This window comes from Mytilus galloprovincialis, chromosome 2 (assembly GCF_965363235.1).
Source record: "Mytilus galloprovincialis chromosome 2, xbMytGall1.hap1.1, whole genome shotgun sequence".
NCBI classification, from domain to species: Eukaryota; Metazoa; Mollusca; class Bivalvia; order Mytilida; family Mytilidae; genus Mytilus; species Mytilus galloprovincialis.
The window spans coordinates 70,588,685-70,613,747 of NC_134839.1; the positions used below are offsets into that span (position 1 = coordinate 70,588,685).

General features: G+C 32.1%; 1 protein-coding gene across 1 annotated transcript in view; it reads left to right on the forward strand.

Moving 5' to 3' along the window:
* The window catches only part of LOC143062533 (uncharacterized), a 29,273-nt gene that overhangs the window by 2,007 nt on the left and 2,203 nt on the right, over positions 1–25,063 (forward strand). Inside the window, exons 2-11 of the mRNA XM_076234200.1 lie at positions 6,052–6,175; positions 11,642–11,838; positions 12,780–12,976; positions 13,925–14,041; positions 14,540–14,639; positions 17,742–17,897; positions 19,353–19,496; positions 21,062–21,247; positions 22,521–22,717; positions 24,275–24,391. Coding sequence (XP_076090315.1) covers positions 6,052–6,175; positions 11,642–11,838; positions 12,780–12,976; positions 13,925–14,041; positions 14,540–14,639; positions 17,742–17,897; positions 19,353–19,496; positions 21,062–21,247; positions 22,521–22,717; positions 24,275–24,391 — 1,535 coding nt within the window. The remainder of the gene's footprint in view (positions 1–6,051; positions 6,176–11,641; positions 11,839–12,779; positions 12,977–13,924; positions 14,042–14,539; positions 14,640–17,741; positions 17,898–19,352; positions 19,497–21,061; positions 21,248–22,520; positions 22,718–24,274; positions 24,392–25,063) is intronic.

Consider the following 25,063-nt stretch of genomic DNA (forward strand, 5'->3'; position numbering starts at 1 on the left):
TATGACATTGACTTTGATGATAATTCGAAATAATACTTATGTCTTGTAACATCTATCCTTTCGTGCTAAATATAACATACAATGTTATAATGTTCTTGACTTGTACTGTTGCTTATTGTCTTGTACCAAAGAGAATGTTTGTTTAATATTCGTTTGGATCACATTCATTCAATGAGTATTTTCTTATTATTGTATTTCCCCTCAAAGACTAGTAGTCTCGGTTCCTCTAAATTAATTAATCAATTAGATATGCCTTCTCTTTTACTTTTGAATATGTTAATAAAACTAGAAATAAAAAATTATCTTATAAAAATAATATTTTTTTAAATATTTCCAATAACATAACATATATTTATTAAATTCAGAAATGTCTATGTAAAATTTTACAGAAATGTTTTATGAGAAGGAAATTATTTACATTTGATTGAAGAAGTACATTTTTATTTTGATAGCCTAGTTTTTGTCTAAGTTTTAAACATTAAGCATATTTGTTTTTCTCAAATCTTTAAAATAAGGTATTTTTATTTATTGAGATTAATATTTTTATTATATTTATTTCTATTTTAGAAGACAATTGATAATTTTTTAATAAGAACTCTTATAGTGTTTTTCATATAATTAGTACTATCATTTTATATTTTTACAAATAGTTTTTTTTTTTTTTGAAAGCGATTTTGAAAAAGTAATTTATTAGATTTTTAACTCTAAAAATATTTTATACAAATTTAACATGCAGTTTATTGTAAATATGTACATGTATGCTTTTAAAGTGTCTCATAAGTCAAATGTTTAGCTGGGCATTGATTGAATTTTTAAAGATGTTACTTAATTTACTTGTATATATGTACTGTATCAATCGATGTGTGACACTCAAATAAAATATATATTTATTTTATTAAATGCAAACCTTCCCCCCAAAACACAATCTAATTAGTTATCAAAGATACTGGGCTTATAATTTAATTAATACGCCAGACGCGCGTTTCGTCTACATAAGACTAATCAGTGACGCTCAAATCAAAATGGTTAGAAAGCCAAACAGGTACAAGGTTGAAGAGCATTTATGACCCAAAATTCCATAAATTTTAGACCATTTTTGATTTGGAATCATATTGACACAATTGATCTTAAATAAATTAATAGTGGAGTGACAGATCAAGAAAAAGGTGCTTATTTTACGACTTTAATGGACCGGCATACCTGCAGGCTAAACACTATTTTTTTTTGCAAAGCCAATACTTTAAGCTAACATTTTTGCCCGGTCGTAGACATTTCAAGTCTGCGGTTCAGTTTTTTATAAAATGGAAAGAAATAAGACATTTGGATTTTTTTTCAAATTTCAACAGTGGAAAACAATCAGAATTTTGTTACTTTTTTTTGTCTTTTGACACATGATTTTGCATTTTATACAGAGTTTAATTGTTTATTCATAACGTAAAATTAGAACTCCTTATTTGTTTTTCTTTATTTTGTCCATTTTCACTCAATTTAACAAAAACACTCTCTGTATTATTTTAACGAAGTGGGTTACAACATTTGTAAATTTAGATTATCTATCTATACACATGGAAAAAAGTATTGCAACACCTTGATTTTTTAAAACTTGAAAAATCAGCCTCTTTTTTTGGATGAAATATAATAAAATATGTGTATAATATTATTGAAACATAGTTTATGATAACATTGGCATTGAAACGAACAAAAAATGTTTGAAAAAAAATGATTTATATAACCACAATTTTAATAACAAAATGAAGTGTTATTTGTACAAAAAAATGCATTTTACAACTTTTACTGTAGTCGAACTTTGCAATGTCAGACATTTCAAAATTAATCTTCAGATGACTGTTCACATCATGGTTGATCGTTATACGCCAAAGAATTAGTACTTTGTTCGCAGCCTCCATTCAAACGGATAACCGCATCTAAACGTCTTCTGATTGCTTCCATAAATCGACTAATTTGTTGCTAAGGTAGCAGCAACCATTTCCGATGAAGGGCATTGTTTATTCATAATGTGTTTGAACTGGGGTGTCCTTTCGCGCACTTTCCGCCAAATAGTGTCTCAAATATGCTCGATATGGTTCAAATCCGGGCTACGATCGGGCCAAGGAAGATGAACCGAATTCCATTTGAACATTGGATCTTCCTCCACGATGCTAATTTCCAACTTTGGCGAGCTCTGCACAACATTGGATACGGAAAAGTGTGTGTCTGTTCGTTAGCAAAGGTCTCCGAAATGGTCTTATCGCACGATAACCAGTAGCGATGAGTCGATCTCGAACAGTTCTTGTTAAAAGCTTCCTGGATGGCCACCACTCTCTTTTTAGGATTGTCTTGTATGCAAAGGGTTTCCTTCTGACCAACCTTCATTATGCTTGATTTTCCCTAGCAAATGGTATAGGGGGTCTTCATTATCTCGGAAGGTCTTTAACAGCGTTTATTGCCTGATTTTTATTCTCAAAACGACTTATAGTGGAATGGTGATGACCAACAATACGTTCAGTTGTTACAACGACATCCCTGCTTTTGTTATGCTGATAATATGCCATCTTGCTGCAGTTAAAAGTTGTCAAGGACCCATTACAAGGTGTCAATCACATAACTTTAAAAACTTGGTTATTTAAAGTGTTGAAAACAATGAGGATAAAAACAGCTGTTTTGCTGTTTACGGGTACAGTAGCTGCATGTGCAGATAAAAACTTATCAAGTCGATATTTATTGATTAAACTCAGGTGATACTTAAATAATGTTTAATTTCTTCTATTTTACCAAATTATATCACAAAAAAATAAAGAGTGGTTTTTTAATTTCAATTTCAATTAGGTGTTGCAATACTTTTTTCCATGTGTATATCTATACTATTAAACGAGAAGACCTCATTTTTGATGTCGCTTCTCTTCTTTCCACAATAAATTAATCAACACGCCTCTGTGTCCTATAGGTACAGTGCATAGTCGCATTTGTCATCCATTCATATGATTATTCAGATTGAGTTATTTTAGGAGAAAAACGAGAAAAAAGGTGTCATACCACCAATTACTCCCTCGAATTTAGGCCTACTCGGACAAAAAATAGTGCATTTGATGTCATTGTTCACCTAAACTAACCAACAAATTTGCAGAAATGAAACTTTTGTTGAAAGAGAAATATATTAAGACCATTTTGAGCCAAAATTTACCCGTCTATGAGTTTGCATTAAAAATTGAGGATTAATGCGCTCCATAGTATACTAATTTAAGATTTCCAGAAAACCAGGGGTTATTTTTAGTGGTACCTCCTTTCGGAAGCTCTCTTCTTTCTTATATGATTTTGAATGTATGTTGAAAATTGGCATGCAGAAAGTTAACACCTGTATGATTCAGGATATACCTAGTTTCTATGAAGTTAAATTTAAGGTAAAATATTTAGAAAGCTGTGAAAATTGCAAAATTTGGTTGAACAGATAGGGACTTTTAATTGGTGGTATGACACCAAAAGGCATCCGGGTATTGTCCCGTCATTGTACGAAATTTTAAGTCAGATTAGACTTCCGGTTTGCGTTTTTCTGTATACTTTGAACATACATATACTACGAATAAAGTGTATTTTCAGAATTTTATCTGCTATCATTTTCAAGTTTACTATCCACGGCAGTCACAGAGTTTATTAAATAGAGAGGGTCTGTATACTATATCAATGATCACCATGGATCGATTAGTAAACTTAGAATTGAAAGTAAATAGCGCTAAAATTATTCATGTGAACTTTTGATACTTTTTCTGAAATTCTCCAGTCATTAAATCTTTTACAAAATTCATTGATTACAAAAAAAAAGAAGATGTGATATGATTGCCATGTTGAGACAACTCTCCACAAGAGACCAAAATGACACAGAAATTAACAATTATAGGTTACCGTACGGCCTTCAACAAAGAGCAAAGCCCATACCGCATACTCAGCTTCAAAAGGCCCCGAAATGACAATGTAAAACAATGCAAACGAGAAAACTAGCGGCCTTATTTATGTACAAAAACTGAACGAAAAACAAATATGTAACACATAAACAAACGACAACCACTGAATTACAGGCTCCTTACTTAAATAAATGTTCATAACATACTAAATGTATGTTCATATTGAAATTGATAGAAAACCAAAAATTGGGAACTTTGGAAATAATGTCCCCAATAACCTATGACTTATGATACTTTTGCTGAAATTCTCCAGTCATTCTGTATTTAACAAAATTCTTCCAACAACACTTTACATACTGATACTTTAAACTATGCTCTGAATGCCCGCGATTTCGCGGGTGTGTTCTAGTATTTATAATTTCATGATTTTCCGATTTAAAAATGTTTTAAATTTCATATTGTAAAGTTTAGCCTGCAGGTTGGGTGGTCCATTAAAGTTGAAAAAATGATGGCTTGGTCACTCCACTATAACCTGCGTATTTTAATAAGGGAGAATAACTTTGAACCAGATAAACATTACAATCACAGTATAGGCATGTTTTAGTCAGAGACAAGTACCTGCTTGCAAATACAAAAAGTACTAAAATACCAGGATGGACACGCGTATTTGTTTGAACCCACTTTATGATAAATTATTATAAATCAAGGAATGTATCTCCCTCATGCAAAGCTCTGATTCCTTTCACGGATTTGGCTATACTTTTTGGACCTTTTGGATTATCATAGCTCTTCATCTTTTATATAAGCTTTGGTTTTCAAATATTTTGGCCACGAGCATCACTGAAGAGACATGTATTGTCGAAATGCGCATCTGGTGCAGGAAAATTAGTACCGTTAATGTTATTATTATGAACTATGAATCTTTTTAACTCTGACGTTTTGTTTGACTGGATCTTCGACTGAGATTAACGAAACCGAAGGAATAAATAGTGCTGAATATCTATCTGGAATATGATCAGTATTTTTAACTTTATTAGATTTTCACGAACCAAATAGTTTTATCCAAATACTATTCTAGTGTACGTACTAAAAAATGGCATTCCATTAACAGATCCCAAATGGCAAAGATGACATTCACTATTAAACCAGATATTTACCCTCGTTATTCCACCCGATTACTTCTATTGTGGATCTGTTTATTATAAATAAAGAATATTTCGCCTTAATAGCACGGTGTTAATAGATAGAAAATACAAAATTGCATTTTCTGTGTGAAAATCTTTACATTGGACGTGACGTTTGTGTTCTTCAATTTTTTCTACACATTTTCGAGTACATGTAGATCAAAACCGCAATGTTTAAGTAAAGTGCACACATTGGATTCAAGATTTAAACTTGTGTACTACTAGTACATTATATTTATATTTGATTGGACATTATCAGGTTTATTCCGCCTACTTATATTGTTTGCAGTTGTCAATCCTAATTGCAATGCTTGAGCAAACATTTATACAAACAAAGCAAGCAAGTCAACCAAACCTTAACTTACTAGTATTATGAAAAGAGCTGTAAATAAATTTAATAATAGTGTCAATTTGGTTCCAACTCGTACCATCACCTTTATAATTATTTAGAAAACCAATGTAAAAGCTACCTCAGACAAAATTAACCTAAATTGGATTTGAAAATCTTTTGTGAAGTCGAGAGTATGGTAGTTTTTTTTTTAAATTTTGGACCAATCTTGCCCCCTTTTTGTACTTGCGATGTATTATTGTGTGTTCCTAAAACCTATACACTAATTGTTGTTTTTAGTTAACAGTTGTAGTATTAATTTATGAAGTTTCCAATAAAATTCTTCAATAGAAGAAAATAAAACAGCAAATCGGTATTTTAAGTATAAAGCAGCCTTCATTATCACTGAACTAGACGAAGTACACATTTTTGTTTAGAGTCAGTAAAAGCACGACGTCGGGTGCGGGAATTTCTCGCTATTGTTGAAGACCCATTGGTGGCCTTCGGTTGTTTTTTTCTCTTTGGTCGAGTTTGTTGCCTCTTTGACACATTCCCCATTTCCATTCTCAATTTCCACTATGGTAATGTTATTAACGAATAAGTGCATTGTTGAAATGGTTTTAATGATAAAAATATATTTTAGAAAAGAGTATCCACGTGACACAGTCATTCTGCATCAAATAAGCAGGGGACCATTTGCACCAAGTATTTCACAATATGTAATGAAGTTGGAGACATATTTGCGGTTTGCAAAAATACCTTATATGGTAAGCTGACTATTTTCATTTTGACATACTAAATTATATCATTTTATTAAAAACGTACATAAAAAATAAATGGGGGGTATGTAAGTAATTTGAGTACGAGGACATAAAACGCCTTGATCACACAAAATTAATTTAACAAGAGTCTACAAAATATCCCACAGGAAAAACATGATTAAAAGGAAATAGACAAATCTTCCCAAGGAAACACCATTAGGCATAACCGAAATGATATAGACACACCATAGTCCATAAAACATCCCTCAGATAACACCATGGCCAAATAGAAATAGATACACAAGAGTCAACAAAATATCCCACAAGAAACACTTGAACCCAAAGCGTATAAACAAACAAGAGTACACAAAAAAAAAAAAAAAAACCCACCCAAAAACCCCACCTTGAACATAAGGACACAAACAAGTAAAAATTAACACATCTCTTAAGAAATTACATGACCAAAATCAAATAAATCAACAAAAGTCAACAAGCAAAATCCTATGCAAACGAAAAAAAGATGACGAAAGAAAAATATAAAAACAAGAGTCCACGAAACATTCAAAAAGAAAACACTATGACCGAATAGAAATCGAAAAGTGCGAGTCCTCAAAACATTCTATGAAAACACCATGAACAAAAGGATATTGACAGACAAGGAAACCTCAAATATAAAGAAAGATGATGTGGTATAATTGCCAATGATACAACTCTCCACATGAGACCAAAATGAAACAGAAATTAACAACTATAGATCACCGTACGGCCTTCAACAATGAGCAAAGCCCATACCACATAGTCAGCTACAAAAGGCCCCGAAATGACAAATGTAAAGCAATTCAAACGAGAAAACTAAAGGCCTAATTTATGTACAAAAATTGAACGAAGAACAAATATGTAACACATCAACAAACGACAACCACTGACAAGCCTTTCTTATGGAAACGCCAATACAAAACAGAAATTAGCAAGCAAAGATGCAACAAAACATCCCTATCTTACATCATGACCAAAAGGAAATTGACAAAAAAGAAGACAAGAACACTTTTCTTTAAAACATGTACACCAGGACCGAAAAGAAATCGATAAACAAGGAGACAACAAAATATTCGTATAAAACACTATGACCGGAAGAAAATTGACAAACTGGGGACTACAAAACATCCATGACCAAAACGAAAATGACCTATGCAACAAAACATCCGACAAGAAACACAAAATTGAACAGAAAACACTGTTCCTTCTTCGCTGGTGGCATCTGTATAGCTTGATTAATGGCATTTTAGATCCGGAAAAAGGTTCTACACGGTTACATGTCATACATGGGATAATGGATACGACAAATAGTAAAGACCAATGGTCAAAATGGTAAACAGCCAACCAAATCATTTTGCAAACGTATTATACCGAAATCATGCAGTGTGAACGAACCTTTTTTGATTTTCGGGCATATCAGAACTGAAAAGGCGTTATAAAGAAATTAAAAGTACATTATACCGTGCAGTTTTAACTGGTTTTAAATATTTAATTATCTAAATAGCCAACCATTATGCAAATTACAGGTATACACATATCTTTTCTTTATGTATGGTATACAAATAAAGTCTACTAGTCTCCTTTCTCATTGTTGAGCAATCGGTTATGTTGAAACTTAACATTTTATTTGGGGTTCTCCTTAAGCCATGATGATTTTTTGCATGAACCCCCTGAGGGGTTCATGCTTATATATTGGCGAGTTTTGGATGTGTCTATGGGCCACTCGATATCTCTCGGCCGGAAGTCAGAATAAAATTCTCGGAACGTCTCGAAAGTTTTCGGTCATTTATACAGGTCTTAACAGGTTGTTATCTACGTCTTTGATATGGTTCCTTGATGACCCTTGACGACGCAATTATATTTGTTTTAAAACGACCACTTGTGTGTGTCTGGGTCAATGATAACGTGGTACTGTATGTTGTCTCGATAACATCTGAATTAATTATGTTGGAAGATTTAACCACGGGATACTGAGTGTGTATTTCATCATAGACTTATGGGAGAGAAGAATCTGGTTAAAATATTGATATTTGTTCGAAAAACAGAAAGATAATATTCTTATCAAAAGTATTTAATTCAATCGGAATCAAAAAAATATACAAAATATATACTGTATTTATGTTTCTGAAGAAACTAATAATGATCAAAATCAGAATATTTTCAGAGTTGCAATTAAGAAATAAGTATTTTATATTACAAGATACTCTGCTTTGGTAATTTTTAATATTCATTTGTAAAGGAAACATAAAAATTAAATCTAAATAAATTCTTGCATCCTACAAAAAAAATGTTTATAAACAATTAATCATTATACTTCTACGTTAATTATTTCATACCATTTTAGTATTTAGATTTTATAAGTATTTATTATTTTTTTTGTTTGTATTGTAATATAATTATCCATAAAACGGAAAGTAAGATACATTTAGTAGATATTTAAATTTTAAACAGTCGTGAATAAAATTCTTGTGTGTTTTCAATTCATAAAGCATGATTAAATCCTTGCAACTCATAACTTTACAACAATCACAACAAAATTTAATTACAACCATAATGTTGATTATTTTATACCGTTTTAGTATGGATAGATTCTGAAGTCTTTGCTTATATTTTGTTTAGTAATATATTTTTCCAGACCGAATGAGTATTTGGACCGTACGTGTACGGTCTGGACCGTATGCGTACTTTTTCAAAATACTTATACGGTCGGACCGTACGCGTACGGTCTGACTAACATTAAGAAGTTGGTCAAGTTTATTAGATACAAATGTATATAACAGATCAACATAACTTATATCTCAAATTAATATAAAAAGTTCAATAGTAATTTTGTTCGCTTATTCACTTCATCCATCTATTTGTAATAATAACAATTTGTATAACTAAAAATAAAGATTTTGATAAATATTTGTTTTTAACCCATATGATCTCAAAACATGTCTGGTCAGCTGGACCGTACGCGTATACTCATACGGTCCGACCGTACGCGTATGGTCGGACCGTACGAGTATACCTATACGGTCCGGACCGTACGCGTACGGTCCAAATACTCATATGGTCTGGAACATATTCACATCGTGGATTGTTAGAATTTAAAAGTAGATTATATCGATAAATATAGCATAATACATGGCAAAATCCGTATCGCATGCTGTATCATCACGAGAAACCAATATCAGTCCCGAGGGCCGAAGGTCCCGAGGGCTGATATTGGTCGAGTGGTGATACAGCATGCGATACGGATTTTGCCATGTATTATTCTGTTTATCATATATTTTTACAGAATCAGATTCATGCAATATCCGTTTTTTAAATCGTCCGACATTTCTACATCTTATTGTATTTATTTTTTATGAAAATCGCTAGTAAAGTTACTTGGTAATGATTTTTTTTTAAAACATCGATTTAAGTTGAAATGATATGACATTTTTTTAGTAGGAACAGCAACTGGACGTCATAGGTCAAACGTTGACGTCATTCGAATTGTGACGTCATGCCAGGTATGCGATACGGGATTTGCTATGCGATACAGGGTATGCGATACGGGTTTAGCCATGCGATATGGGGTATGCGATACAGGGTAGGTGATACAGACTGGAAAAAAAGAACCTTTATTAGATATACAAAATTGCTGTATTTTGTACTAAACATATGATAAATGAACGTAAATACTTGACGTTCGTGTTTATTGATATTATATATATTCAAAAAAATTTGAAAAAAATACTAACCATTACTAACAGGAAGTTAGTTTTTTATAAAATTTAAATTCATTTTTTGTTTGTTTGTTTTAATAGTTTAACCGTATAGCATCTACATATTTGTACTATATATGGTACGGTTTTGAAAATTGTATTCATTGTGTTGACCAACTATCCTACACCTCTTGATTCATTTACATTATAGATCACATTTCAAAAGCACACTATCAGTTTGCGTTCTCAAAAATTCTGGATAAAATGTCAATGAATCAGGAGTCACAACATTTAATGTAGGCTGTTTGACATTCGAATTCAACTATTAGATTAAGATATGTGATGATGCAAATGCGTATTCTTTTCCTGAGTATCGGTGAGATGCTTTCTATTTACTATTTCGTGCGCTAAGATACTACTTGCATGCAATACTATTAAATTCACTCGTGAAGGCTTATTTTCGTTTTTTTTTATCTAATTCAGGACACGGCAGAAAGAGCTTCACATGTGACTTTCAAAACGGTCATCATTTCTAACGGTATTATGACTTGAGTTGTTTCTCTTTTGTTTCTTTTTTGAGTCACTGTTCTATTATTAACTTTGACCTTTTCGAAAAGCTAAGGATTGTCTACCCAAGGAATAGATTCCTTAACTTTGTAATGTATTTAGCCTTTTAACTCTTTTCATTCGAGCGTCACTGATGCTTTTTTTTTGTATCTACTGAACTCGTGTCTGGCGTACATCATTTTAATTCTGGTATCTATTTATGTCTACATACCTTTTTATATAAATTGGTTATTTTGAAATTGTGTACAGGTATTCATAAACTTCTGAATTAAGAAATTCTTCGGCAAAACTAAGTTTCCCTGTAGAATGTTTGAATTGATTTAAGTAAAATCAGGAAATCCTTAAAATTTGAGATGTTTTATGAGACCAAAATAAGTCTCTTCATAAGAGGTCCCAATCAATTGCATGCCACAGGTTTCACCGCATACAACATCTACCATGAGTAAAGACAGCTTCAAATACGAGTTGAGAATATAAAGGCATTCATGTAGGAAACAAAATATAAAGATATGATAGATAAAATAAATGCATCCAGAATTCCACATTACAAAGCAAACTGAGTAGGTTTGTGCAATTTGCATAAGTCATCCGGTTAGTAGAAATTAGGATTTGCCAAAGGGTTATAATCGGGAAAATTATGTACATTTCCAAGTAATAAATAAAATAGTCGAGCTTTAAAATAACTCTTCAAATTGAAGAGGAAATATATACTTTCAACTGGCTTCTTATATTCACAGTCAATTATTTTAATTCAAAAGCAAACACAAATTCAGCAACAATCTTTTGGTGACCCGGCAGTCAGCAGTCTTAGGTTCATGTATTGCTTTTCTTTTTTTTTTTTTTTTTTAAAGAAAGCAACTTGTTTTAAAAGAGACGGCAGCTGAGAATTTTAATTAACTCAACGTGAAAGCTTCGATCTTTAATTGCATGTCTAAACTTTTTTCGTAGATTGTTAGAAAAAAAGAAGCTTAATTTTTACCAGCTACGAAACAAGAGAAAGTTCGACAAACCTCTTTTGAAGCTCATACAAATAAATTTACACATTTTTAACATGCATTAATTATGTTTGTTGTTAAATTTATTGTACTATTATGCCTGATGTGAGGCCTTTATGAAATAAAAAGTTTAAAGTTTCACTTTCCTACAATGTACAGATATTGTATATATTTTTTAGAATGTTCACGGTGCACAGAAAAGTAAAAAAGGGAAATACCCATGGATAGAGTATAATGGTCAAGAATTATCGGACACGGAGTTTATAATAGAATTTCTAAATGAAACATTTAAAATAGATCTAGACGAAAAAATTTCAGCAAAAGAAAGGGGTGCAGCAAGGGCTTTTCAAAAAATGTTGGAAGAGAACACATTCTGGTATTATTGTATGATTTTTTTATCGATTGAATGTGACCATGAAGTGTAATTATATTTGTAATGAACCATGTCGACTCGAACCATTTATAGTGAAAGTAAGCGATCATCAAATATATTTTTATAACTTTTCCGTGTGAAATCTATCCACAAGTCAGTCTCGGATAGTCGAGTGTACATAGGCCTGCCCATATGAATTCATAGCAATAGTTTATCTTTGATAATCTCTGTTAAATTATTCGCATAATTTCAAGCCAAGGCGATTAAGAGCTCGACTTATTGTAGAATTTGACACAACGACCATGCTAGACCCTCATGTATATATAGTTAAAAGGCCCTGAAATCTCAAATGTAAAACAGTTTAAACGCGAAAACGAATGGCGTAATTAATGCAAAAAGAAAATGAACAAAAAAAATTAGAAACACAGCAACAAACGACAACCACTGAATTACAGGGTCCTGACTTGGGACAGGCACATATACATACAGAATGTGGCGGGGTTAAACACGTCTTTTGCTTTTCGAGTCGTTAACTTTCAGACAGTCTCAGTCATTGACGGTTATACCCACATCTTCTTTTATTTTAATTGGTTAAAACTTTCCAATTATACTAAATATTGTAAGAAAATACCATTGCATTAAAGTCAATATTGGTATCAACAAAGTACGCATGCATACAGATACATAATACTATGTCTGTTGTAAAAATAAAGCAGAGAATTTCATAAATTCACAGAAATATTAATTAGTGTTTGAATATTTATGAAATTCTAAGACATTATCATATATATATACTCATTTATATAAAAGCTTTTACTTATTTCGTTTGGATTCGATTTGAAGAGCTTGTATATAATTGTTCTTTTTGAAGTTTTCATAGTTAAGTGTTCCTCGTGGTAATGATTGCAGAATTTCTTTAAACCAATTTTACATTTTACTTCAAGGGCAGTAACTCTGGATAGATGGCTATATGACAGCAAGAGTAGTGGTTTAAGATTAATTGGAGTACCATCTTGGATTATCTTTTTTCTTCGACGGAATATTAAGAACACTACATACGCTCATGGTATTGGAAGACACAGTCAAGAAGAAGTATATCACATACTTGACCGTGATTTGCATTCTCTGTCAGATTTTATTGGTAAGCATGCTTTTACTAATTAATTAAATATACATATTCGCACCACTCAATAGCATAACAACACATTTACGGAAACTCCTCTATTATCAATCAACATGAAACTTTGTGAACTAGATTAAAGGAATATATCGGCTCGTGAAATCAGCTTTCCTTGCCAAATGTAATAATAAATGCCATTGTTTTTTCTTGTTTGAAAAGAAAACTGTTCTATTCTCATTACTCATTTCATAAAAAATCTTTAGACACAAATTATCTTATATCCTGTCAATGCTATACGATTGATTTTTTGGCATTATGCATGCTATTATATACACACAGCTTTACGTAGATCGTTATCAGAACGGTAATAAGTCAGAAGATTTGAATATTCAAATTATCTGTTACATCTTTGTCTACTGTTTGTTAAATATATATATTCTTTGCATATTCGGTTTATGTAATAATCGTTTGTCTTCGGTTGTAAAATATCCGACGGGTGACTGTGAATTGAAAATATGGTCACTTTGCGACTTCTTCGGACCGGCAGCAAAACCCTTGGTGTTCGTATGGGATTTGTGGGATGTATAAATACCCTGCCACGTCTGTTCGGTATTGAGATATACAAACTGATTCTCCCTGTAGAGAGAAAGAGAGAGAGAGAGTGCAAACTAACAACAACTCATTGGGGAGTCCTGCATGAGTGGCAATGTTTCAGCAAGGCTAAATTTCTGTCCCTTTCCAATATAATCTCACTTTCCTGTGGAACTCTAAATTTCCTATCCTTCATCCCAGTCGATCCTTTTTACATGACATAAATATTTGAATATATAGTCAATTTCTTCCTAACGTGAATGAACTATTTGCCACTGGACGTTGAGCGAACGCTTATCAATCATTCATTGTTAAGCAAATAATTTTTTAATCGATTTAATTAGTATTTTAATTAATCAACTTTCTTTGTACTTTCAGGAACAAATAAATATTTACTTGGTGACGAGCCTTGTCAGGAAGATTGTGCTGTTTTCGGTCAGCTATCTCAGATTTACTGGCATAGTTTCGGGAACAAGTGTAACACTTATTTAAAAAGTAAGAAGTTCTCTAGTCTGAAAATGTAAAAACGAATTATAGTTTTTCAAAGAATCTAGTTGGCCTCATCATACAGACATTTTAAAAATAATAATTGAATGTACAACAGTTATGTCAGCCTGATGCAGCTCTCCATTATATATTCAGAACGATAAATTGATATGTCAAAAACATTTGAATGAAACTTAATGACATTTAAGATGTTCGCCATGAAGACAGCCACCAAACTATAAAAAAAAACCCAATATGCATCTAAAGGACTATTATAATAAAGTTCTATATCTTTTAAAGCTGGTTAATTGGAAGAAAATAGAGAAACTGTCGTGAAAAATCCGATACAAAGTCAATCAAAATAAACAAAAATTGAAATAAAACCGGTAAGTGGTTATTAGTTGACTTGTAACTAAAGTTTTAGTCCAAATAATGAAAGGTTGGCTTGAAGTTTTCATATGTCAATTCTTTTACTGTTCTGGTCATGATTAACATTTCTAATTTCAGAATATGATAATTTATGTAATTATTGTGAAAGAATGAAAGAAAGATTTTGGACAGACTGGGACCAATGCATTACAAAAGGAATGACACAGAAAGCTACAAAGTAGTAGAATTCTAATTATCAATTCTCTTCTGGTTTAAATATAAAATAGACACTATGTAACTATCATGAACAAAATACATGCATTAAAATCTAAATTATTTTTTATTGTCTTTGTGAATATTGAAGTGAAAACTAGACACAGACACTTGCACCTAATTTCAAATGAGAAAACGATTTGGAGCCATAAAGTGAAGGCCTCATCTTGATATCAAAGATCGTGATGCGTCTTTTCCCTCAGCATTTTCAGATGCCTAAAGTCTATTTTTATACAGGTTTGATCGATTTATTTTTTGTTGTTTTATCATCTTCTTAACAAAGCGTACTTCATGTAAAGTCAATTCACGAAAACAAATCGACAGAATGGGTCCACTGAACAAAAGACAGGAGAAAGACAGGATTTTCTACTGTTACCGGCAAAAGATGAATGTAGAAAATGGGTAGAAATTTGAACTTAAAGAAGGTCACCAACGACACAGGTCTGCTAAATTGTTGCAAGTGTTCACTAAAGTGACACTTTTCCAAATCCAGGGATTGTCATATTTCTTTACTTCTGAGTTTTTCCGAGTATAAAACTTATGCGTATTCTTTATCATTAATTTTACCAATGAAGGCAACAGTAGTATACCGCTTTTCGAAATTCATAAATCGATTGAGAAAAAAACAAATCCGGGTTACAAAATAAAACTGAGGGAAACACATCAAATATAAGAGGAGAACTACGACACAACAGAAACACAGCACTAAAATGTAACACACACATAAACGAACTATAATGTCTCATTGGCAATCATACCACATCTTCTTTTTTATAGTATAACAATGGTAATTTTCCTGATTTAGTACAGGACATTTTAAGAAAAAAATGGTGGTTTGAACCTGGTTTTGTGGCTAGCCAATCCTCCCGCTTTTATGGCAATGTTAAATATAAAATTAAAATGACAACGTTACATGACAGGACTACAATACAAATAAATAGAAGAACATATAGGACAGAGAAACACACGAATAAAAAAGATGTCAAAAGGTACCAGGTTTAGAATTTAATACGCCAGACTCGCGTTTCGTCCACACAATACTAACCAGTGACGCTCAGATAAAAAAAAATGTTCGATTTAGCAAAACAAGTAAAATATAGGGTAGATTTATCTATTGTTTTTGAAATTTAACAAGAAACACGTATTGATTCCCTTACTTTAAATACAAAACATCGTTTTTGTTAATTAGTTAAGCAATTTCCAATATGTTGTCGGCTTACTTCTTTAAAGCCAATATAAAAACAAGAAACGGACCAAAATATACTCTATAGTGAACCAATTATCGAACAGATATATGTATCTTATGCTTGTTTCAGTGTGCATTGATGCCTTTAAAAAAGAAACGTCTGAGGTCGATTTGGACCTTACCACATGCGTTTATTACTTCACAAAAAATATTGAATGATTAAGATAATCGATAAAATATCCACTCATAAAGAAATGTCCCGAAATCTTTGAAATTAGTCTCTGATATGAAATACGATAGTGGGAATATTCACAAAAACACATACATGAAGCAACACTAGACTCGGGGACTTGGATAGCAAAGCTTGGAATATTATATAGACATCTGTTAATTGTTGTAGTATCTATGTTAATCTCTTTATGTTTTTGTGATTGATTGATTGATTGATTGTTGGTTGCTTTACGCCGCATTAGCACAAAAAGGCTATATCGCGGCGATTATGTTTTTGTGTCGTTGGTTTACTTTCCGTTGATCTTTGAATATATTTCTCATGTTTAGGACAGGTATCTTCAAATTAACGAAAAGATTGGAGTTTACTGAGCAGTTAACCGATGATAGTTTCTTTCAAAGACCGATATTTTTCGCCAATACCACACCGTTTATTACACATAACATCTATCTGTTTAAAACATCGAATATAACTAGAGATGGTGTAATAATCAGTTTAACATTCAATTCAAATCAATTACTAGTATGTTTCGCCCAGTATACATTAGTACCAAGACATTAGCAAACATTGTCGCATTTAATAAAACACAAACAGTGATTGTGCTTCTCAGCAAAGGATAGGGGATACTAACATGACATGTACAGTAAAATGTACTGCTGACTCAGATTCCAACAGTTTCATAAGGAACTTAATAGTTAATTTGTACTCGTACTGAATTTCTATGAAATGTTTGCCACTGGACGTAAAACAAATAATTTTCATTTAACGCAACCAACCCAACCGTCATGAATTTATTAACATTTCTAGGCGAGTCCACTAAAATAAGAAAGAAGACAGTTTCAAGTTTACGATACAATATTGAGAATGGATATGGGGAATGCGTCAAAGAGACAACAACCCGACCATAGGGCAGACAACAGCCGAAGCCCACCAATGGGTCTTCAATGCAGCGAGAGATATTCTGAAAAGAAAGTAGTAAAGTTTCTAAATAACTGAGGAATATTTTGAGTTTTGGACAAATAAAATGGTAAACGATTCAATTCATAACATCATTAAAATCCTTTTTATTAAAGGAAGTTTCTTCCTTAAATATTGGTGATACAATTAACTTTCTAAATTTCTAGTTCACACTCAACACACAAGGACAACATTATTAAAGACTGTAATTACAACCAAATTTAAACATCATACATGTAACAAATAATACGTAGAAATGTTGACTAAATATTTAACAAATAAGCAAATAAACAAATAAACAAATGTAAATGAATTAAAAAAAAATTGATGTAATTATATTTGTATAAAAAAGAAGATGTTGTATGATTGCCAATTAGACAACTATCCACAAGAGACCAAAATGGCACAGACATTTATTAACAACTATAGGTCACCGTACGGCCTTCATTTCATACTCCATAAATGATCCAACAGGTAAATGAGTGACGGCACTTTTTCTATAAATTATATTAAATGATAATTTTGTGCACTTAAATTTTGAAACATTCTGTTTTCTTATGCTTTTAAATGTCACGCATATTAAGTTTTTATTCTCCAGGTAAAACGATATTACTTCTGATTATATATTATACATGTAATACCGGTAAATGCACAGTTACAAACGGTTGTCAAATATTTTATCAAGGACATTGAAGGGTTCATAATCGAGAACAAAGCTACGTAACTTATTTTGAGATGAATCTGATAGAGAAGAACGATGCAATGTGCTGGTTCAAAGTTGTGGGTGGTTCTGTAATAGCAACAGTTGGCACTTATCTTATTTGGAAGAAACTGAGTGGAAAACGGAAAAGGTGAGTCGTCTGTTATAAATGTGATGAATGGATTACCATTATTTAGTTAATACATGTATATGCTAAAAAGAAGAAGATAAATTGATTTTAATACACAAGGATAAATTTACAGGAGAAGCTTATGTGCAAAATATTTACATAAACCAGTCAAGTTATTTTGAAAGGAAATCCTTTATAGTGCATCCCAATTTGACGTGCTTGAAGTATGTTGTTTAAACTATATGTTGACCAATCAAGAATTTTAGGGACTATACTTTATCATTTAGATGGAAGTTTCACAGTTTGACCTAATGTATATTGACCTTTTTGTGTCTTGATTGGTTATATCTTTTACATTACAACATAAAAATCAGTTGAAAAAGGCTTAACTCATCAGAGGATACGAATAAAAATATTATACAGAGTGGACGTGGCCGGGTACTTGTATATCCCAACAACAAAAAGACAATAAGTGCAAATCTGACAGTACTCGCAGTTACTGACAGCTAAAGTTCAAAACCACTACTAACTAAAAAAAAAGGCATGCATCTTATACTAAATTTGTTTATGAACTATAAGTTGTTTATGGTCTCATTCTATTGACAAAAGGGGAAGTCAACACACAAAAACACTTGAGAATATTCGATATTTAAGCAGTATCAAATGAACTGGAATTCGCAGCAATGAATCGCATTTGTATAACTTCTCCATTTAGATTGACCAACTTGCTGAATCCATACTACTGTTCTTGCAGCACCAAGATGTGATATTTTTATTAATTTAAAATAAAGTATTAATACAGAGGGAACTTGGACATATGGCATGTGACACTGCTCACTAGTACAAGGTCAAGCACGTGGCACTGTTCACTAGTACAAGGTCAAGCATGTGGCACTGCTCACTAGTACAAGGTCAAGGATGTGGCACTGTTCACTAGTACAAGGTCAAGCATGAGAACTGTTAACTAGTACAACGTCAAGCATGTGGCACTGGTCACTAGTACAAGGTCAAGCATGTGACACTGTTCACTAGTACAAGGTCAAGCATGTGACACTGATCACTAGTACATGGTCAAGCATGTGATACTGATCACTAGTACAAGGTCAAGCATATGGCACTATTCACTAGTACAAGGTCAAGCATGTGGCACTGATCACTAGTACAAGGTCAATCATGTGGCACTAATCACGAGTACAAGGTCAAGCATGTGACAGTTTTCCATTCGTTCCGTTAGTTGATAAAGTCTTAAAAACATTTGATTTTGTCAGGTTAAATGGACTTCTTATCTTGGAGTTCGGTATTTTTCTAAACATGTTTTTTAAGTGGTTTCAGCCTTTCATCCCTTATTCTTTGTAGATAAATAAAATATTCTATCTGTCTTCTGAAATGTTTATTTATTAAAAGAATTAAGGTTTATGTTTGAGAGTCTATTTATTTTCAAAATTGATAAATTCTTTCTCTTTTTATACTATACAGTAGAGAAGAATATCCTAAAGATACAGTCATTCTCCATCAGTATGGAAGGGCTCCATATGCACCAAGTATGTCACCATTTGCGATTAAACTAGAAACATACCTGCGAATGGCAAAAATTCCTTATATGGTATGTTTAATAGATGGGTAAATATACTTAGGAAACACGCACATGTATACACTTGATCTAAAACAGTTGGAAAGTCAAATCAAAACATTGAAAACCAAAAGTCCTGAAAAAGTTGTGCTGATTATCACTTTGGCCATCTATGACTTTAAACAATAACATTTTCGTGTAAAGTCACATACTTATTTAATATGACTTTTAAATTATTTGAATGAAAAGATGACAAGGCAACCCTTCTTATCGGTATCAGTATAGAAACGAAAATTAAAATACTTGAGGTCAATTTAGGTTACCAAGAAAAAGTCAATTGATCATAATCAAAAATTTAAGAATAGAAAGTTCATTTACCACTCTTCTTACTTTTTGTTATAAATCGTAATAACGTTATTACGAGTGTAATATGTTGTTTGATTAGTTACATACATTTTTATATTTAATTTGTTGTAATAGACGTTTGTCATTTCGAATTCTATTTATTTGTACGGAAGCATTCGTCATTTTGAAGGCACTAAAATTGTGATATATATCCAAATTAAAACAAGAGGCTATCAGATTGACAGCAAACCGCATTTTTCCGGCATGAAAATAATATTTGCAAATCTGGACCCCAAAAACAGAATCAAGTAAAAAAAAAGATGAATGAATGTTTGTAGGTATCAAGAATGGAAAGATCAAAACCAATCGAAGTATCACTTTTTCACTTCTGAACGGTCTACAACTTTAAAACAACGATAAAAGCTTAAACCTTGAAAATCGACCTTGACCTTTATTGAGTATAAAGCGTTTTCAAGATACTGCACGGAAAACTCTCTAAGTAACACTTTTTGCTACTTCAAGGTCTAAACTCAACAACGAAAAAGGTAAAATCATGAAAACCAAACTGTACAATCTAATCGATTTATGAATTTTGAACACCGATAATACTACTGTTGCCTTTATTGTACATCAAATCATCAAATTCCCATGTAAATCCGGTTAAAAACTGAATGGGTCGTTGTATACCCGTGCTACATCAATCTTTAAAGATCCGAATGATCTAGAGATGGCATGAATCAAATTAGCCTGATGAATGTTTGTTGTAATTTCACTTGCTATGAAGGCCCGTACGAGGCTGCAGCCAACGTTCTACCTTCAGCCTGTTGTCATTTATACAAAGCAAGGAACCCTACCTTTGGAGACTGGAACCCCTTTAAATGAAACTCGAAGCAACGATGTTGCGAAATGGAGTGTCAGCCAAGAACCCATATTGTGAAGCCTGAAACTTTACAATAATTATAGGATTGATCCTAGACCCTTTGTTGTCTCCAAGTTAACACCAATTTTTAAACACTTTATTTCGGAGCGACTCTAACCAAGCCCTGATAGACAATGAGTTTTGCTAACTTAAAAATAATAACATAAAAACAAAAATCGTATGAACAGCATAAGTTTTGTAGCTCATTATTGCAACTTAAAGATAATTTCGTTTTTACCTGATAAAATTACGGTAAATTTAGAGTGATGTATAGACTGAATATTTTAAACTGTAACATACTTTTTGATTGGTTTATATGTAAGTATATAAATGTATTTAGAATGTTCACAGTCGAGTTGGAAGTAAGAAAGGCAAGTTTCCATGGATAGAATACAACAATGAGAGTATAGCCGACACTCAGTTTTGCATTGAATATCTCAACAAAACATTGGCAATAAATTTGAACAAGAACGTTTCCAAAGCAGAAAGAGGCATAGCAAGATCTTTCCTGAAAATGTTAGAAGAAAATACCTACTGGTAAGATTTATAAGTTTGTTGAACAAAAACACTTACATATAGATAGAATAAACAAGATTTATTGATAAAGTTATATGCGCCTGTCATACAAGTGAGAGGTTTAGTCAGCTATAAAAGCAGGTTTAATTCACCATTTTTCAAGAAAATGCCTGTACCAAGTCAGAAATATGACAGTTGTTATAAATTGAATCGATGTGTTTGAGCTTTTGACTACGGACTTTTGGTTTTGAATTTTTTCGCGGAGTTCGGTATTTTTGTTATTTTACCTTTTATGATTAAACGGTTGATGTTCAATCATTGTGACAAAAAGTGTTTTGGAACACGTTAATTTCACGTTGGGGAACACGTTAATTTCATAATTTGTAGTTATAAATTCCTTTTGCATTGAAATTATCTACGCATATTTTTGGGCATTGCACAAGATCAAGACTTCAATTTATGTGTGGAATCTAATTTAAAATACGTCGAGCGATGTTAGAGTTAGAGTACGAGGATTTTTTTTTGCATCATTACGATGTTGACCACTTGATGTTTTTTTTTGTTGTGTTGCAATTTCATTACCATGTTGACCACTTGATGTTTTTTTGTCGTTGTGTTGCTATTTCATTACCATGTTGACACTTGATGTTTTTTGTTGTTGTGTTGCTATTTCATTACCATGTTGACCACTTGATAATTTTTTGTTGTTGTATTGCTATTTCATTACCTTGTTGACCACTTGATGTTTTTTGTCGTTGTGTTGCTATTTCATTACCATGTTGTCCTGTTGATGTTTTTATGTAGTTGTGGTGCTATTAAATCACCGTGATTAAGATTTGCACTACTAACTGTACCATTGTATTAATCGTAAGGTCATTTTCAATATGGAGTGACCTTTATGAATACCAGTCACATTAAAAATCAGGTCACTTCGAAAAATTCTTTCATGTTTTTACACTTCTGTATACAAATATTTTCCAATAAACAGACACAAAAATGGATTTCCACATTTACAATTAATGGGATTCATAGTTCATCATCAGTTTTCCTGTTTTCCATTCATTTTACTCTATTGCATTTAAGTGCATGTTACTATCTTTAAACAATGCAGATCAGTTTCCAGTTTGATACTTATTCATGTTGACCATCAAGTGGTCAACATGGTAAAATAGTTCTTGAGACAATCCAATATGTTTAGAATAACAGTTTATAATAAATTATAGAAAAAAGTGTATTGTCATTGCAATTTACACAAATGAATCAATATTAATATGTTTATTTATAATACAAAAAGGGCCTTGTTGTTAGAAAGATGGATATTGGATCCAGAATTCGCAATATGCAAGATAATAAAATTACCATATAGATTTGCATGGTTTATTCGTCGAAGATTGAGGAGAGATGCATATGGTCACGGTATTGGAAGACACAGTCAAGATGAAATTTACCATATCATGGACCTTGATCTAATGGCTTTGTCTGAATTCTTGGGTAAATTAGTTCTTTTTATCCACACACTATATTATTGATCACCAAACCCAGACAGACATCTATCAGCCTCGAATTTTATTGACAACTCTTATATTCTATACATATCGTTGGAATCAATTGCCTTACATCGTTGTGTCATGTCCGTTTTTATCTTCATGTTTCGTTTGCCTTTCCTGTTTGTTAATGGATTTATTATTTTGACGTCAACGTCTCAAACCTGTCCAATTTGTTCCAGCTTCGCTCTGATACCAAATTCGTCTTGTTTTGTTAATTGTTCCATTTTTATGCCCCACCTACGATAGTAGAGGGGCATTATGTTTTCTGGTCTGTGCGTCCGTTCGTCCGTCCGTCTGTCTGTCTGTTCGTTCGTTCGTCCGTTCGTTCGTCCGTCTGTCCCGCTTCAGGTTAAAGTTTTTGGTCAAGGTAGTTTTTGATGAAGTTGAAGTCCAATCAACTTGAAACTTAGTATACATGTGCCCTATGATATGATCTTTCTAATTTAAATGCCAAATTATAGTTTTGACCCCAATTTTACGGTTCACTGAACATAGAAAATGATAGTGCAAATTTCAGGTTAAAGTTTTTGGTCAAGGTAGTTTTTGATAAAGTAGAAGTCCAATCAACTTGAAACTTAGTATACATGTTCCCTTTGATAAGATCATTCTAATTTTAATGCCAAATTAGAGAATTTATTCCAATTTCACGGTCCACTAAACATAGAAAATGATAGTGCGAGTGGGGCATCCGTGTACTGTGGACACATTCTTCTTGTTAATATTTTAATAGTAAAATTGGTTGCAGGGACCTCCTATTGGTCTTAATGTAGTTCTAATCTGCAGCACCCATAATGTTGTATAAAATATGAATTATAGTAACATATATAACGGAAAACAAAACCAACATATATTAGACACATAAAGATGTAAAAAAATAAACCAATCAGATTTTATATACAGTTTTGTATATTTAATCAAACAAGTAAAGACAAACACCTGTCTTTTGGTCTATATGTATATAAAAAAAGTCATGTATTGGCTTTGAACTAATCATTTAGATGGAATTTCTTACTAGCTCCGTTCTTTGTTTGATTGATTGATTGTTAGTTGCTGTTCATTAGTGTTTGTTTGGCTGATGTAAAGAGTTTACACACAAAACGAGCTCTTGGTCAACATAATGCCTGTGTTCAGTTATAAACATATTTTTTCAGTTACTAAGAAATCAATACCCTTCACAAAAACCCAAATAAAGCATTGGACGTTTTTATTAACTTAATTTCATAATAGGTCTTTGTGGAAATTTGTCTCATTGGCAATTATACCACATCTTCTTATTTTGATTTTTAGTGTCTTTATACTAGTAATATGTGTTCAGTAATTAAGAATATTATTGTCTTAAAAAGATACATGCATGATGCGACTGGTAATTTTTCAACAAAGAATTATGTTCTGCATAACGTTATGAATGAAACTTCGCTTTGAAATATAATCATATTCAAATAAATTGAAAATAACACTACAATAAACAGTCTTCTGTAACAAATAAAAAATGAATTATTAGGTGACAAGAAGTTTCTGCTTGGAGATAGGCCGTGCGAGGAAGATTGTGCTATATTTGGACAGCTTGCAGAATGGTACTGGCAATCATTTGGACACAGAAGTGGACCTCTTATTAAAAGTAAGAATGTGTAATAAACGACATTTTGTTAATCGTTTTACTTGAACGGAAATCATTGAGGAGAAACTCTTTAACTTGAATGGTTTAGTTCTAAGGGAAGAGTGCACACATGATAGATATTTCAACAAGATTGGTACTGTGGTATGGCTACAATCGAGCCGGGGAACTATCCGCCCAGTAGAAAATGGATTGACATGATTTTAAAACGTTTTATAAAACTTGTGAAGCACTAAAACTTTTAATATAGTTTTAGCTTTTTATACTTTGATTTCGATTTAAATTATATGATATACAATTGTCTTTAAATCGTGAACTATTCGTAGATGAAATTTATTGAGGAAAAAACGCATGTCAAACTAAATGAAATTGCTATATACATTTATGTGTTTTGTTTTTCTGGTTGACATAATTGTTTGTTTTATAATAATTTAGTTGATAACACAATGGTGACTGCTGTACGCATATATATTTTCGACATTTTTACCTATTATGTTAGTTTGTTTTGTTGAAACATTATTGTCTATATAATGAAATTTTATGCGATTGTCATAGAAGTGATGGGTTTAGCTAGTTATAAAACCAGGTTTAATACATCATGTTCTACACAAGGAAATGCCTTTATCTTACCTCCTATACATTTCTAGGAATATGATTGGTTTAAAGCGACCTCGT